The 14,126-nt window shown below is 49.9% G+C and overlaps 1 protein-coding gene across 1 annotated transcript; it reads left to right on the forward strand.

Annotated features, from left to right (window-relative positions):
- The first annotated feature begins 1,400 nt into the window (after window positions 1–1,400).
- On the forward strand, window positions 1,401–12,617 carry dnpep (aspartyl aminopeptidase). Its single transcript, XM_083937620.1, has 15 exons — window positions 1,401–1,473; window positions 1,717–1,804; window positions 4,177–4,265; window positions 5,590–5,703; window positions 6,190–6,315; window positions 7,179–7,303; window positions 7,426–7,510; window positions 7,650–7,757; window positions 8,882–8,959; window positions 9,084–9,164; window positions 9,300–9,460; window positions 10,571–10,610; window positions 10,767–10,868; window positions 11,806–11,973; window positions 12,404–12,617. Exons 1-15 carry the CDS (start codon window positions 1,468–1,470, stop codon window positions 12,452–12,454), a joined length of 1,422 nt encoding a protein of 473 aa, XP_083793746.1. The 5' UTR covers window positions 1,401–1,467; the 3' UTR covers window positions 12,455–12,617.
- Window positions 12,618–14,126: the final 1,509 nt, after the last annotated feature.

Genomic DNA, 14,126 nt, shown 5'->3' on the forward strand with positions numbered 1-14,126 from the left:
CGTAATGGTTTCTGTCTCATCCTGTGGTTTCATCACCTACGTACAAAGTCATGGTTTTATAGCATCTGAAGCGTAAACACACCAATGAAATAACAGATAGAATGACTGGAGAGCTCCTGCAGCGACAGAGGGCATCACATCTCCTTCCTGCAGCTGTTTGACTGCACACCAACACCAAAACAACAACAATAATAAGTTTCTTCTATGTTTATGATCCACTTTGTTGCTGTGATGTGTTTGTTATTCCCTCTGTGGCAATAATAAAACAATATCTTATCTTATCTTATAATAAATAATAATAAACTCTGCTAAATAAATATAAAGTACAGAGAAGAAGAAGAAGACTCCTGGAGGGCCCTTTAACACACGTTTATGCTCCTAGAGGACACTTTAACACACGTTTATGCTCCTAGAGGACACTTTAACACACGTTTATGCTCCTAGAGGACACTTTAGCACACGTTTATGCTCCTAGAGGACACTTTAGCACACGTTTATGCTCCTAGAGGACACTTTAACACACGTTTATGCTCCTAGAGGACACTTTAACACACGTTTATGCTCCTAGAGGACACTTTAACACGTTTATGCTCCTAGAGGACACTTTAACACACGTTTATGCTCCTAGAGGACACTTTAACACACGTTTATGCTCCTAGAGGACACTTTAACACACGTTTATGCTCCTAGAGGACACTTTAGCACACGTTTATGCTCCTAGAGGACACTTTAGCACACGTTTATGCTCCTAGAGGACACTTTAACACACGTTTATGCTCCTAGAGGACACTTTAACACACGTTTATGCTCCTAGAGGACACTTTAACACGTTTATGCTCCTAGAGGACACTTTAACACACGTTTATGCTCCTAGAGGACACTTTAGCACACGTTTATGCTCCTAGAGGACACTTTAACACACGTTTATGCTCCTAGAGGACACTTTAACACACGTTTATGCTCCTAGGACACTTTAACACACGTTTATGCTCCTAGAGGACACTTTAACACACGTTTATGCTCCTAGAGGACACTTTAGCACACGTTTATGCTCCTAGAGGACACTTTAACACACGTTTATGCTCCTAGAGGACACTTTAGCACATGTTTAGGCTCCTAGAGGACACTTTAGCACACGTTTATGCTCCTAGAGGACACTTTAACACACGTTTAGGCTCCTAGAGGACACTTTTACACATGTTTATGCTCCTAGAGGACACTTTAACACACGTTTATGCTCCTAGAGGACACTTTAGCACATGTTTAGACTCCTAAAGGACACTTTAGCACATGTTTAGACTCCTAAAGGACACTTAAAGGTGCATTCTGTGGCGGCTGTAATTGCACCTCCCGTCCTCCTGGGGTCACTGTGGTCCCTGGTCTCTGCAGCAGTCAGCTGATCTGTCCCTGCTGCTGCCTCCACCGTGCAGAGGCTCCAGAGTTCACACCGGGGGAGAGGAGGTCTTCATGCAGGTAAGAGCCATAAACATGAGTGTGTGTGTGTGTGTGTGTGTGTGTGTGTCCGCGGCATGTGGAGGTGCTGCTCCCTCACTGACACCTGCTTTGAGTCTGCTCAGCAGAGGAAGAAGAGCGGCGTGCAGGTCAGAGAGCAGGGGCCGGAGCTAGGTGGCTAACTGCTAACTCAGCTGTCTCATTGATACCTCTGCTCTCTCTCTCTGTGTGTGTGTGTGTGTGTGTGTGTGTGTGTGTGTGCAGTGTGTGATCATGAGCTCCAAAGAGGCCGTGCAGGCAGCTGCCAAAGAGTTCCTGCAGTTTGTCAACAGAGGGGTGTCTCCATACCACGGTAATGTGTCAACAACAACAACAACAACAACAACAGAACACCTCTTTACTGACAGTGATGCATTTTCCTGCTGCAGATGTTTCAACGTGTGCTGTTTTAACCAGGGGCTGCACAGACTTTTTAAAGGGCAGGGGCCAGAAGGGAAAGAAGGGGCACTTTTGCACACATTTATGCTCCTAGAGGACACTTTAGCACACGATTAGGCTCCTAGAGGACACTTTAACACACGTTTATGCTCCTAGAGGACACTTTAGCACACGTTTATGCTCCTAGAGGACACTTTAACACACGTTTATGTTCCTAGAGGACACTTTAACACACGTTTATGCTCCTAGAGGACACTTTTGCACACATTTATGCTCCTAGAGGACACTTTAGCACACGTTTATGCTCCTAGAGGACACTTTAACACACGTTTATGTTCCTAGAGGACACTTTAGCACACGTTTATGCTCCTAGAGGACACTTTTGCACACATTTATGCTCCTAGAGGACACTTTAGCACACGTTTATGCTCCTAGAGGACACTTTAACACACGTTTATGCTCCTAGAGGACACTTTAGCACATGTTTATGCTCCTAGAGGACACTTTAACACACGTTTATGCTCCTAGAGGACACTTTAGCACAGGTTTATGCTCCTAGAGGACACTTTAACACACGTTTATGCTCCTAGAGGACACTTTAACACACGTTGATGCTCCTAGAGGACACTTTAACACACGTTTATGTTCCTAGAGGACACTTTAACACACGTTGATGCTCCTAGAGGACACTTTAGCACACGTTTATGCTCCTAGAGGACACTTTAACACACGTTTATGCTCCTAGAGGACACTTTAGCACAGGTTTATGCTCCTAGAGGACACTTTAGCACACCTTTTGGCTCCTAGAGGACACTTTAACACATGTTTATGCTCCTAGAGGACACTTTAACACACATTTTGGCTATATTTAGTAATTTTGCATCTTTTTGTGCATATATTTTTATATTTTTTGTGTATATGTGGTTGTTTTGTGTCTCTTTGTGGTTGTTTTGCATCTTTCTTTCGTTGTTTTGAATTTTGGAGTTGTTTATCGTCGGTTTGTGCACGTTTGTGGTCGTTTAGCGTCTCCATTAAATATTCTGTAAGATCATCATGGACGACGCAGTTTCCAGAGGCGTTTAAAGACTTTAATTAAATAAAGAAGCAGGACTTTAGTACTTGGCACTTTGTTTTATTGGCTCAGTGTCTGATTGTCTTTGATAAGAGAGAAGAGCAATAACTGCCCGATGCTCAGAGTCTGAAGTCTGTCGTGAGGACAAAGACACGTGCGTGTGTCAGCGTGAAGAAGCGGAGATGACCTTGAGCTCCAGATAAGATAACGTCTCTGCAGATGAATCAGACGTCTTATCTCTGCACTCCGACCCCAGGTGTCTGCTGCATCCAGGTCACTGTCATTAAAGTGGAACAGCGAGCTGGAAAATAACCGTTTAAAAGACGAGAAAACAGGTTTGAAACAGGGAAAGCCCTGAAACTTTCAATCAACATCATCTCATCTTCAGCCTCTGATCCTGGATCAGGTCTCAGGCGCAGCAGCTCCAGCAGGGGACCCCAAACTTCCCTTTCCCAGGGTACATTAACCAGCTCTAACTGGGGGATCCTGAGGCGTTCCCAGGCCAGTGTGGAGATCTAATCTCTCCACCTGGTCCTGGGTCTTCCCCGAGGCCTCCTCCCAGCTGGACGTGCCTGGAACACCTCCCTAGGGAGGCGCCCAGGGTTCTTCCTTACCAGATGATCCTGAACCACCTCAACTGGCTCCTTTCAACACAAAGGAGCAGCGGCTCTACTCCGAGTTCCTCACGGATGCTGAACTTCTCCCCCTCTCTCTAAGGGAGACTCCAGACCCCCTCCTGAGGAAACACATTTCACACGCTTGGACCTGGACCTGGTTCTTTGGGTCCTGACCTGGACCTTATTCTTTGGGTCCTGACCTGGACCTGGTTCTTTGGGTCCTGACCCAGCTTTCATGACCACAGGTGAGGGTAGGAACCAGGACTGAGGGTAGATCCAGAGCTTTGCCTTCCTCAGCTCTCTGCGGTGCAGTAGACCGACTGCAGCTCAGGAAACAACCCAATTCCTCAGCTCTCATCCTTAAAGTTTCCTTGGTGGAAGGTTATTTGCAATAAAACGTCTAAATTCGATGGCTTCATTAGCAAACGTCGAGCTCTGGTGCATCAGAATGAACTCTTTATTACAGCTGAATTCATCCGTATTGTCTTTAACACCTGTCCCTATTTTTAATGATAAATGAATAAAAAACCAGCAGAGACTGAAGACTGTGAGTAACCACCAGCCTCACGTCTCCTCCTCTCCTTTCCGTCCCTGCAGTGGTTGAAGAATGCCGACGGCGTCTGCTGGCGGCGGGCTTCATCGAGCTGAAGGAGACAGAGCAGTGGGACATCAAGCCGTCCAGCAAGGTCAGTCCGTCAGCGGGCAGACGCACGGACGGTTTAACTCCTAGAGGACACTTTAACACATGTTTATGCTCCTAGAGGACACTTTAGCACACGTTTATGTTCCTAGAGGGCACTTTAACACACGTTTATGCTCCTAGAGGACACTTTAGCACACGTTTATGCTCCTAGAGGACACTTTAGCACACGTTTATGCTCCTAGAGGACACTTTAGCACACGTTTATGCTCCTAGAGGACACTTTAGCACACGTTTATGCTCCTAGAGGACACTTTAACACATGTTTATGCTCCTAGAGGACACTTTAACACACGTTTATGCTCCTAGAGGACACTTTAGCACACGTTTATGCTCCTAGAGGACACTTTAGCACACGTTTATGCTCCTAGAGGACACTTTAACACACGTTTATGCTCCTAACACACGGACGGTTTAACTCCTAGAGGACACTTTAACACATGTTTATGCTCCTAGAGGACACTTTAGCACACGTTTATGCTCCTAGAGGACACTTTAACACAGGTTTATGCTCCTAGAGGACACTTTAACACATGTTTATGCTCCTAGAGGACACTTTAGCACACGTTTATGCTCCTAGAGGACACTTTAACACATGTTTATGCTCCTAGAGGACACTTTAACACACGTTTATGCTCCTAGAGGACACTTTAACACACGTTTATGCTCCTAGAGGACACTTTAGCACACGTTTATGCTCCTAGAGGACACTTTAACACACGTTTATGCTCCTAGAGGACACTTTAGCACACGTTTATGCTCCTAGAGGACACTTTAGCACACGTTTATGCTCCTAGAGGACACTTTAGCACACATTTATGCTCCTAGAGGACACTTTAACACACGTTTATGCTCCTAGAGGACACTTTAGCACACGTTTATGCTCCTAGAGGACACTTTAACACACGTTTATGCTCCTAGAGGACACTTTAGCACACGTTTATGCTCCTAGAGGACACTTTAACACACGTTTAGTCTCCTAGAGGACACTTTAGCACACGTTTATGCTCCTAGAGGACACTTTAACACACGTTTATGCTCCTAGAGGACACTTTAACACACGTTTATGCTCCTAGAGGACACTTTAACACACGTTTATGCTCCTAGAGGACACTTTAGCACACGTTTATGCTCCTAGAGGACACTTTAACACACGTTTATGCTCCTAGAGGACACTTTAACACACGTTTATGCTCCTAGAGGACACATTAAGATACATTTGTCAATTCTGACAGTTTTGCTGAGTAATCCTTAAAACGGTGTGTGTGTGTGTGTGTGTCCTGTGTGTCCCCATGTCCTGTCGTCTGCAGTACTTCGTGACCAGGAACTTCTCCAGCCTCATCGCCTTCGCCGTGGGCGGACGCTTCCTGCCAGGAAACGGCTTCTCCATGATCGGCGCCCACACCGACAGCCCCTGCCTCAGGGTGAGAGCCCGCCCCCTTCCACCTGTCAATCACTGTCACTGTACTCCACTGTCCGCGCTGACACCTTAATGTCTCAGCTTGTGTTTGTCCTCCTGTCACAGCAGAAAACACTTGAATTTCAGCGTTCACACGGTGTCAAAGTGCTTGAAATGTCCCGTTACATGACGACGGTGGTTACTTTTGGTTGTTTAAATCACACTAACATCTGCTTTAATGTGATGAGCAAGTGCATTAACCCGTATACTGACTAAACTGTGTGTTCTCTGTACAAAAGTGTAGTTCACCACAGCTGTGATGTGCAGGAAAGGTGTGAAAATGCACCTTGAGATGCTTGAATCTGCGTTTGGAAAAGGTGCAGGAGCCCTCAGCGTGTTGCCTCCTGTTTGTTTGTTATCCTGGGACCTGGAACAGGAGACAAACCTTAAACATTAGTGACTTTAACTTAGCTGCGTCGTGCACGTGCTTGATGATGCGTTTGTGTTCCAGGTGAAGCCCAGGTCGAAGAGGACGAAGCAGGGCTGCCTGCAGGTCGGGGTGGAGTGCTACGGCGGCGGCATCTGGAACACCTGGTTCGACCGTGACCTGACCATCGCCGGCCGCGTCATGGTCAAGGTAACGGGATTATGAGATATTATAATACATGCATTTACTGTGGCGAATGAGGGGACGATGGAGCGTGAGTTTGGCCGGAGAATCGGAGCAGCAGGGGCGGAGCTGCAGTCGCTCTACCGCACCGTTGTGACGAAAAGAGAGCTGAGGAAGACAAAGCTCTGGATCTACCCTCAGTCCTGGTTCCTACCCTCACCTGTGGTCATGAAAGCTGGGTCAGGACCCAAAGAACCAGGTCCAGGTCAGGACCCAAAGAACCAGGTCCAGGTCAGGACCCAAAGAACCAGGTCCAGGTCAGGACCCAAAGAACCAGGTCGCAGGTCCAAGCGTGTGAAATGTGTTTCCTCTGGAGGGGGGCTGGAGTCTCCCTTAGAGAGAGGGGGAGAAGTTCAGCATCCGTGAGGAACTCGGAGTAGAGCCGCTGCTCCTTTGTGTTGAAAGGAGCCAGTTGAGGTGGTTCAGGATCATCTGGTCTGGATGAACCCTGGGCGCCTCCCTAGGGAGGTGTTCCAGGCACGTCCAGCTGGGAGGAGGCCTCGGGGAAGACCCAGGACCAGGTGGAGAGATTAGATCTCCACACTGGCCTGGGAACGCCTCAGGATCCCCCAGTTAGAGCTGGTTAATGTGGCCCGGGAAAGGGAAGTTTGGGGTCCCCTGCTAAAGCTGCTGCTCCTGAGACCTGATCCAGGATCAGAGGCTGAAGATGAGATGAGATGTAGAACGTGCACAATTTAAAACTTCGTCAAACCAACACACGTGTGAGGTTCAAACGAGGTGGAAAGAGGAGATAGAAACATCGTTTTAAGAGTAAAAGTCTTCATATTTGTCAGTAAACATGTCTGGTGATGTGCGTTCTCCTCCTCCAGAGCGACGGGCGGCTGGTTCAGAGGCTCTTCCACGTCCCCAGGCCTCTGCTCAGGATCCCCCACCTGGCCATCCACCTGCAGAGGGACATCAACGACTCCTTCGGCCCCAACAAGGAGAACCACCTGTCAGTAACTGAGTCCAGGAGTGTGAGCTGCTGCAGTGTCGTCTTCTTCATCTGCAGCCTGGTTTGACTCTGTGTGTGTGTGTGTGTGCGTGTGTGTGTGTGTGTGTGTGTGTGTGTCACAGCGTGCCCATCATCGCCACCGTGGTCCAGGAGGAGCTGGAGACGGGCGTGGCGTCCTCCGGAGACGCTACATGTGCTGCTAACACGGTAAAAGAGACACAACATGTTGATCTTTGTTTACTGTACGCTCCGTCAGCTTCACTGTGGACGCGTGTGTGTGTGTGTGTGTGTGTGTGTGTGTGTGTGTGTGTGTGTGTGTGTGTGTGTGTGTGTCGTCCGTCCCCAGGCGGAGAAGCACCACCCGGCGCTGGTGAAGGTGCTGTGTACGGAGCTGAGCGTGGAGCCGGACGCCCTGCTGGACTTTGAGCTCTGCCTGGCCGACACTCAGCCTGCGGTGAGTCTGCGCGGACGCCGCCCACTTCCTGTCACATGTCATCTTCCAGGTTAACGCACCTGAAGCTGCAGCGATCACAGGACCGCAGACACGACCGCAGACACGACCGCAGACACGAACGCAGTCACGACCGCAGACACGACCTCAGACACGACCGCAGTCACGACCACAGACACACCACAGACACGACCGCAGACACGACCACAGACACGACCACAGACAGGACCGCAGACAGGACCGCAGACACGACCGCAGACACGACCGCAGACACACCACAGACACGACCGCAGACACGACCGCAGACACGACCTCAGACACGACCGCAGTCACGACCTCAGACACACCACAGACACGACCGCAGACAGGACCGCAGACACGACCTCAGACAGGACCGCAGACAGGACCGCAGACACGACCGCAGACACGACCACAGACACGACCACAGACCTGACCACAGACCTGACCGCAGACACGACCTCAGACACGACCACAGACTCGACCGCAGACACGACCGCAGACACGACCTCAGACACGACCACAGACTCGACCTCAGACACGACCTCAGACACGACCTCAGACACGGCCGCAGACACGACCGCAGACACGACCGCAGACAGGACTGCAGACACGACCGCAGACACGGCCGCAGACACGACCGCAGACACGACCTCAGACACGACCACAGACTCGACCGCAGACACGACCTCAGACACGACCTCAGACACGGCCGCAGACACGGCCGCAGACACGACCGCAGACACGACCGCAGACACGACCACAGACACGACCGCAGACACGACCACAGACACGACCGCAGACACGACCTCAGACACGACCACAGACACGACCACAGACACGACCACAGACCAACCACAGACACGACCTCAGACAGGACCGCAGACGTGCCCGCAGACACGACCACAGACACGACCACAGGCACGACCACAGACACGACCTCAGACACGACCGCAGACACGACCGCAGACACGACCGCAGACAGGACCACAGACACAACTACAGACACGACCACAGACACGACCACAGACACGACCACAGACACGACCACAGACACGACATACATTTGACATATATTCTCAGTCTCTGCTCGTCCCGTCTCTCCGCAGGCGCTGGGCGGCGTGTACGAAGAGTTCATCTACGCTCCGCGCCTGGACAACCTGCACAGCTGCTACTGCGCCTTGCAGGTCAGACGAGCACACACACACACCTCATCTCTCTCTCACACACACACACACACACACACACACACACACACACACACGCACACGCATACACACACACACACTCATCTCCCTCCTCGTCTCTCAGGGCCTGGTGGAGTCCTGCTCCGGAGACTCTCTGAGCAAAGACCCCAACGTGCGCATGATCACGCTGTACGACAACGAAGAGGTGAGTGCAGCCCCGCGTCACGGAATCTGCAACACAAGTCACCGCAGCGTCTGTTTTTAGTCCTTTTGTCATCTTTTTGTTGTGTGTGTGTGCGTGTGTGTGTGTGTGTGTGTGTGTGCGCGTGTGTGTGTGCAGGTGGGGTCAGAGAGCGCTCAGGGGGCTCAGTCCAACCTGACGGAGCTCATCCTCAGCCGCCTCTCCTCCTCCGCCTCCAACCTGACGGCGTTCCAACAGGCGGCTCCGCTCTCCTTCATGATCAGCGCGGACATGGCTCACGCCGTGCACCCCAACTACCAGTGAGTGTGCACGTGCACGCCGACACGGGCGCACACAAGCCGCTCTGTCAGCGCCCACAGATTCTCACGCTCAGAACAAATCACATCAGGAAAGTCAAGAGGGCGTGGAAACAGAAGACACACACACACACACACAAGTGCACACTCAGACACACACACATCTCATCTCCCCCTCTCACACACACACACACACACACACGCACACGCACACACACATTTCATCCGTCTCTCTCTCTCTCACACACACACACAGGTGCACACTCAAACACACACACACACACACGTGCACACTCAAACATGCACACATCTCATCTCTCTCTCACACAGACACACACACGCACACGCACACACACATTTCATCCGTCTCTCTCTCTCTCTCTCTCACACACACAGGTGCACACTCAAACACAGACACACACACACACACACACACACACACACACACACACACACGTGCACACTCAAACACAGAGACACGCACACACATGCACACTCAAACACACACACACATCTCTCTCTTTCTCACACACACAGGTACGCACTCAAACACACTCACACACACATCTCCTCTCCTCTCTCTCTCACACACACACACACACACACACACACACACACACACACACACACACACACACACACACACACACACACACACACACACACACACACACACACACACACACACACACACATCTCATCTCTCTCTTTCAAACACACAGGTGCACACTCAAACACACACACACACACACACACACACACACACACACACATCTCATCTCTCTCTCTCACACTCTCACACTCAATCAAACAAACACACACACACACACACACACACACCAGATAGTCCTACCCCAGACATGTTTTTTGCAAAATAACACAAATTATAATACATTTTTACGCAAAATTAAACATATATATCATTTTTAATCCGTTTACTCGCTGGAATAATCGTTAGAACACAGGATTACAAACAGATCCGATAGCTGCAGCCTGAGTGCAGGTGTGTTTGTTATATATATATATAAATATATATTTATATTTATATACATGTATATTATTTGATGAGATTTGATCTCAGGCTGTAAAAGTTTTTGTTTTTCTTCCTTTAAGGGAGAAACACGAGGAGAACCATCGCCCGGCGTTCCACAAGGTCAGAACTTTTCTTTATTTCAATACAGATGCAAATTAAATCCTCATTTCTTTATTTATCTATTTATTTATCATAGCTGCAGCAGTTTAACTCAAAATCAACACTTTAATTAACTTAAATATAATAATATTAATCCTATAAATGTCCTTTTTTCAGGGCCCGGTGATCAAGTTCAACAGCAACCAGCGCTACGCCACCACGGCCGTCACTGCCTCCGTGGTCAGAGAGGTGGCCGGCCGGGTGGGCGTGCCCCTGCAGGTACAGTGTGTGTGTTTGTGTGTGCGTGTGTGTGTCTGGATTCACTCGGCATCCAACACAGATCTCCTAGCAACGCGTGGCGCTGCTCCACGGCGACGGCGACGGAGAGGAAAGGAGGAGAATTCATGTGTGAAATAAAAGAAGTGCAGCTCATTAACAGTGATCATGAAACAGACGTGGAAACATATAACAACAGAACAGAATCCCAGATGCTGCTCACACACTTCAGTAAGAGGCGGTGTGGTTTACCGTCTTTTAGGGCGCACTCCCACTGTGCCTCCGTCCCGTGTCACGGCTAAAGTCTGGTTCCTTTGACCAGTGTGAGTGCAATCGTACCGCGTCTAGGAGCGGCACGCTTGCCGTCCACGGCCCGTTTGGGAGAGGTGGGCTTTAGTAAAGCACGTTTGCACGTGTACGAGCACGAGCGTGCTCACGTGTACGAGCACGAGGCCTACGGCGGTTCTGAGGTCATTTCCTGTGCGCCTGTTGGGACGTAGAAAAAAGAAGGAGGGACCATGCGTGGACATTTCAAACAATGGCGGTGAAAGGTTCACGTTGGTGTGATGCGGAGGTGGAGTGTTTACTGCAGATTTGGTCGATGAAAAGATTAAAAAACAGTCGACAAGACGCACAAAAACTCTGAGGTCTACGGAAAGATCTGGAAACAAAGCCACGCATCGCCATGACGTCATCAATGCGTGTGACGTGTTACGGCGTGATGACGTATAGGCAGCAAGAAGCATTCTCCGAGGCCCAGGTAGTGTGAGTACAAACGGGCCTGGAGGGGGGGACAAGGACCCTAAAGCATGGGGCGCGGGACGGAGGCACAGTGGGAGTGGTGAATCCCTCTCCAGTGTTTCTGCAGCGCCTCCTCACGTCCACCAGGAGGCAGAGCATGTGACCGTGTGTGTGTGTGTGTGTTCCTTCCCTGCTACAGGACGTGATGGTGCGTAACGACAGCCCCTGTGGAACCACCATTGGACCCATCCTGGCCGCCCGCCTCGGCGTCCCCGTGGTGGACATCGGCGCCCCGCAGCTCTCCATGCACTCCATCCGAGAGATGTGCTGCACCTCCAGCGTCCTGCAGAGCACCACCCTGTTCAAGGTAACGCTGCTGTGACGCTGACCTGGGGACAAAGGGTCATTTAGGAGCAGACACACCTCAAATGTTCTGAAATTAAGATTATTAACGGATGACACTATGATGTCTAATATGTTATATTATATATTATATATTATATTATAATTGAAACGGCGTTACGTCCTGACTGAACAGACAGATGACGCAGAGCTCCTCTGGGGGCGGTAGAAGTCCCGCGCTCTCGCTTAAACTGTGAAACCTGAAAGAACCCGCGGCTCAAACACGGTTTCTCCTCCTCACACACGCGTCGGAGCGTCTTCTGTCGTCTCTCTCTCCGCCGACTTTGTTCTCCAGCTGTGATTATTTCCTTTTGCTGTATTTCCCTCCTCACTTCCTGTCACTTTGGTGTGTTTTCTAACCCGCGCTCCCACTTCCTGTCTGCTTCCTCCTGCAGGGTTTCTTCGAGTTGTTCCCGGCGGTCCGGAGCACGCTGGTGGTGGACTAGGAGAACGGCAGCTGGACGCCATTCTCAGCGTGCGTGTGCACTTTAACGGCGTCGATCGGGACACGCGAGCATCATCCTTCTACAGATTTCAGATCTCAGGTGTCGCGCTCGTGCACGACCGCACTCTGCAAACACACGTCACAGCGCACGAGCACGTCTCCTCTCCACCTTTCTTATGAAGTTGTTCAGAAAAGAATAAAAGTTTTGAAGGTTTCTGTGTCGTCTCTTGGTTCTTCTGTGTGTTTCCTTCGTGCACAGATGTTTCCCTGTCGTCTCTTGGTTCTTCTCTCTGTGTGTTTCCTTCGTGCACAGATGTTTCTGTGTCGTCTCTTGGTTCTTCTGTGTGTTTCCTTCGTGCACAGATGTTTCCGTGTCGTCTCCTGGTTCTTCTGTGTGTTTCCTTCGTGCACAGATGTTTCTGTGTCGTCTCTTGGTTCTTCTCTGTGTTTCCTTCGTGCACAGATGTTTCCGTGTCGTCTCTTGGTTCTTCTGTGTGTTTCCTTCGTGCACAGATGTTTCCGTGTCGTCTCTTGGTTCTTCTGTGTGTGTTTCCTTCGTGCACAGATGTTTCCGTGTCGTCTCCTGGTTCTTCTGTGTGTTTCCTTCGTGCACAGATGTTTCTGTGTCGTCTCTTGGTTCTTCTCTGTGTTTCCTTCGTGCACAGATGTTTCCGTGTCGTCTCCTGGTTCTTCTCTGTGTTTCCTTCGTGCACAGATGTTTCCCTGTCGTCTCCTGGTTCTTCTGTGTGTGTTTCCTTCGTGCACAGATGTTTCCGTGTCGTCTCTTGGTTCTTCTGTGTGTGTTTCCTTCGTGCACAGATGTTTCTGTGTCGTCTCTTGGTTCTTCTGTGTGTTTCCTTCGTGCACAGATGTTTCCGTGTCGTCTCTTGGTTCTTCTGTGCGTTTCCTTCGTGCACAGATGTTTCTGTGTCGTCTCTTGGTTCTTCTGTGTGTTTCCTTCGTGCACAGATGTTTCCCTGTCGTCTCTTGGTTCTTCTGTGTGTTTCCTTCGTGCACAGATGTTTCCCTGTCGTCTCTTGGTTCTTCTGTGTGTTTCCTTCGTGCACAGATGTTTCCGTGTCGTCTCTTGGTTCTTCTCTCTGTGTGTTTCCTTCGTGCACAGATGTTTCCGTGTCGTCTCTTGGTTCTTCTGTGTGTTTCCTTCGTGCACAGATGTTTCTGTGTCGTCTCTTGGTTCTTCTGTGTGTTTCCTTCGTGCACAGATGTTTCTGTGTCGTCTCTTGGTTCTTCTGTGTGTTTCCTTCGTGCACAGATGTTTCTGTGTCGTCTCTTGGTTCTTCTGTGTGTTTCCTTTGTGCACAGATGTTTCCGTGTTGTCTCTTGGTTCTTCTGTGTGTTTCCTTCGTGCACAGATGTTTCCGTGTCGTCTCTTGGTTCTTCTGTGTGTTTCCTTCATGCACAGATGTTTCCGTGTCGTCTCTTGGTTCTTCTGTGTGTTTCCTTCGTGCACAGATGTTTCCCTGTCGTCTCTTGGTTCTTCTGTGTGTTTCCTTCGTGCACAGATGTTTCCCTGTCGTCTCTTGGTTCTTCTGTGTGTTTCCTTCGTGCACAGATGTTTCCCTGTCGTCTCTTGGTTCTTCTGTGTGTGTTTCCTTCGTGCACAGATGTTTCCGTGTCGTCTCTTGGTTCTTCTGTGTGTTTCCTTCGTGCAC

Source organism: Echiichthys vipera (assembly GCF_963691815.1).
Source record: "Echiichthys vipera genome assembly, chromosome: 23".
In the NCBI taxonomy this organism is placed as follows: Eukaryota; Metazoa; Chordata; class Actinopteri; order Perciformes; family Trachinidae; genus Echiichthys; species Echiichthys vipera.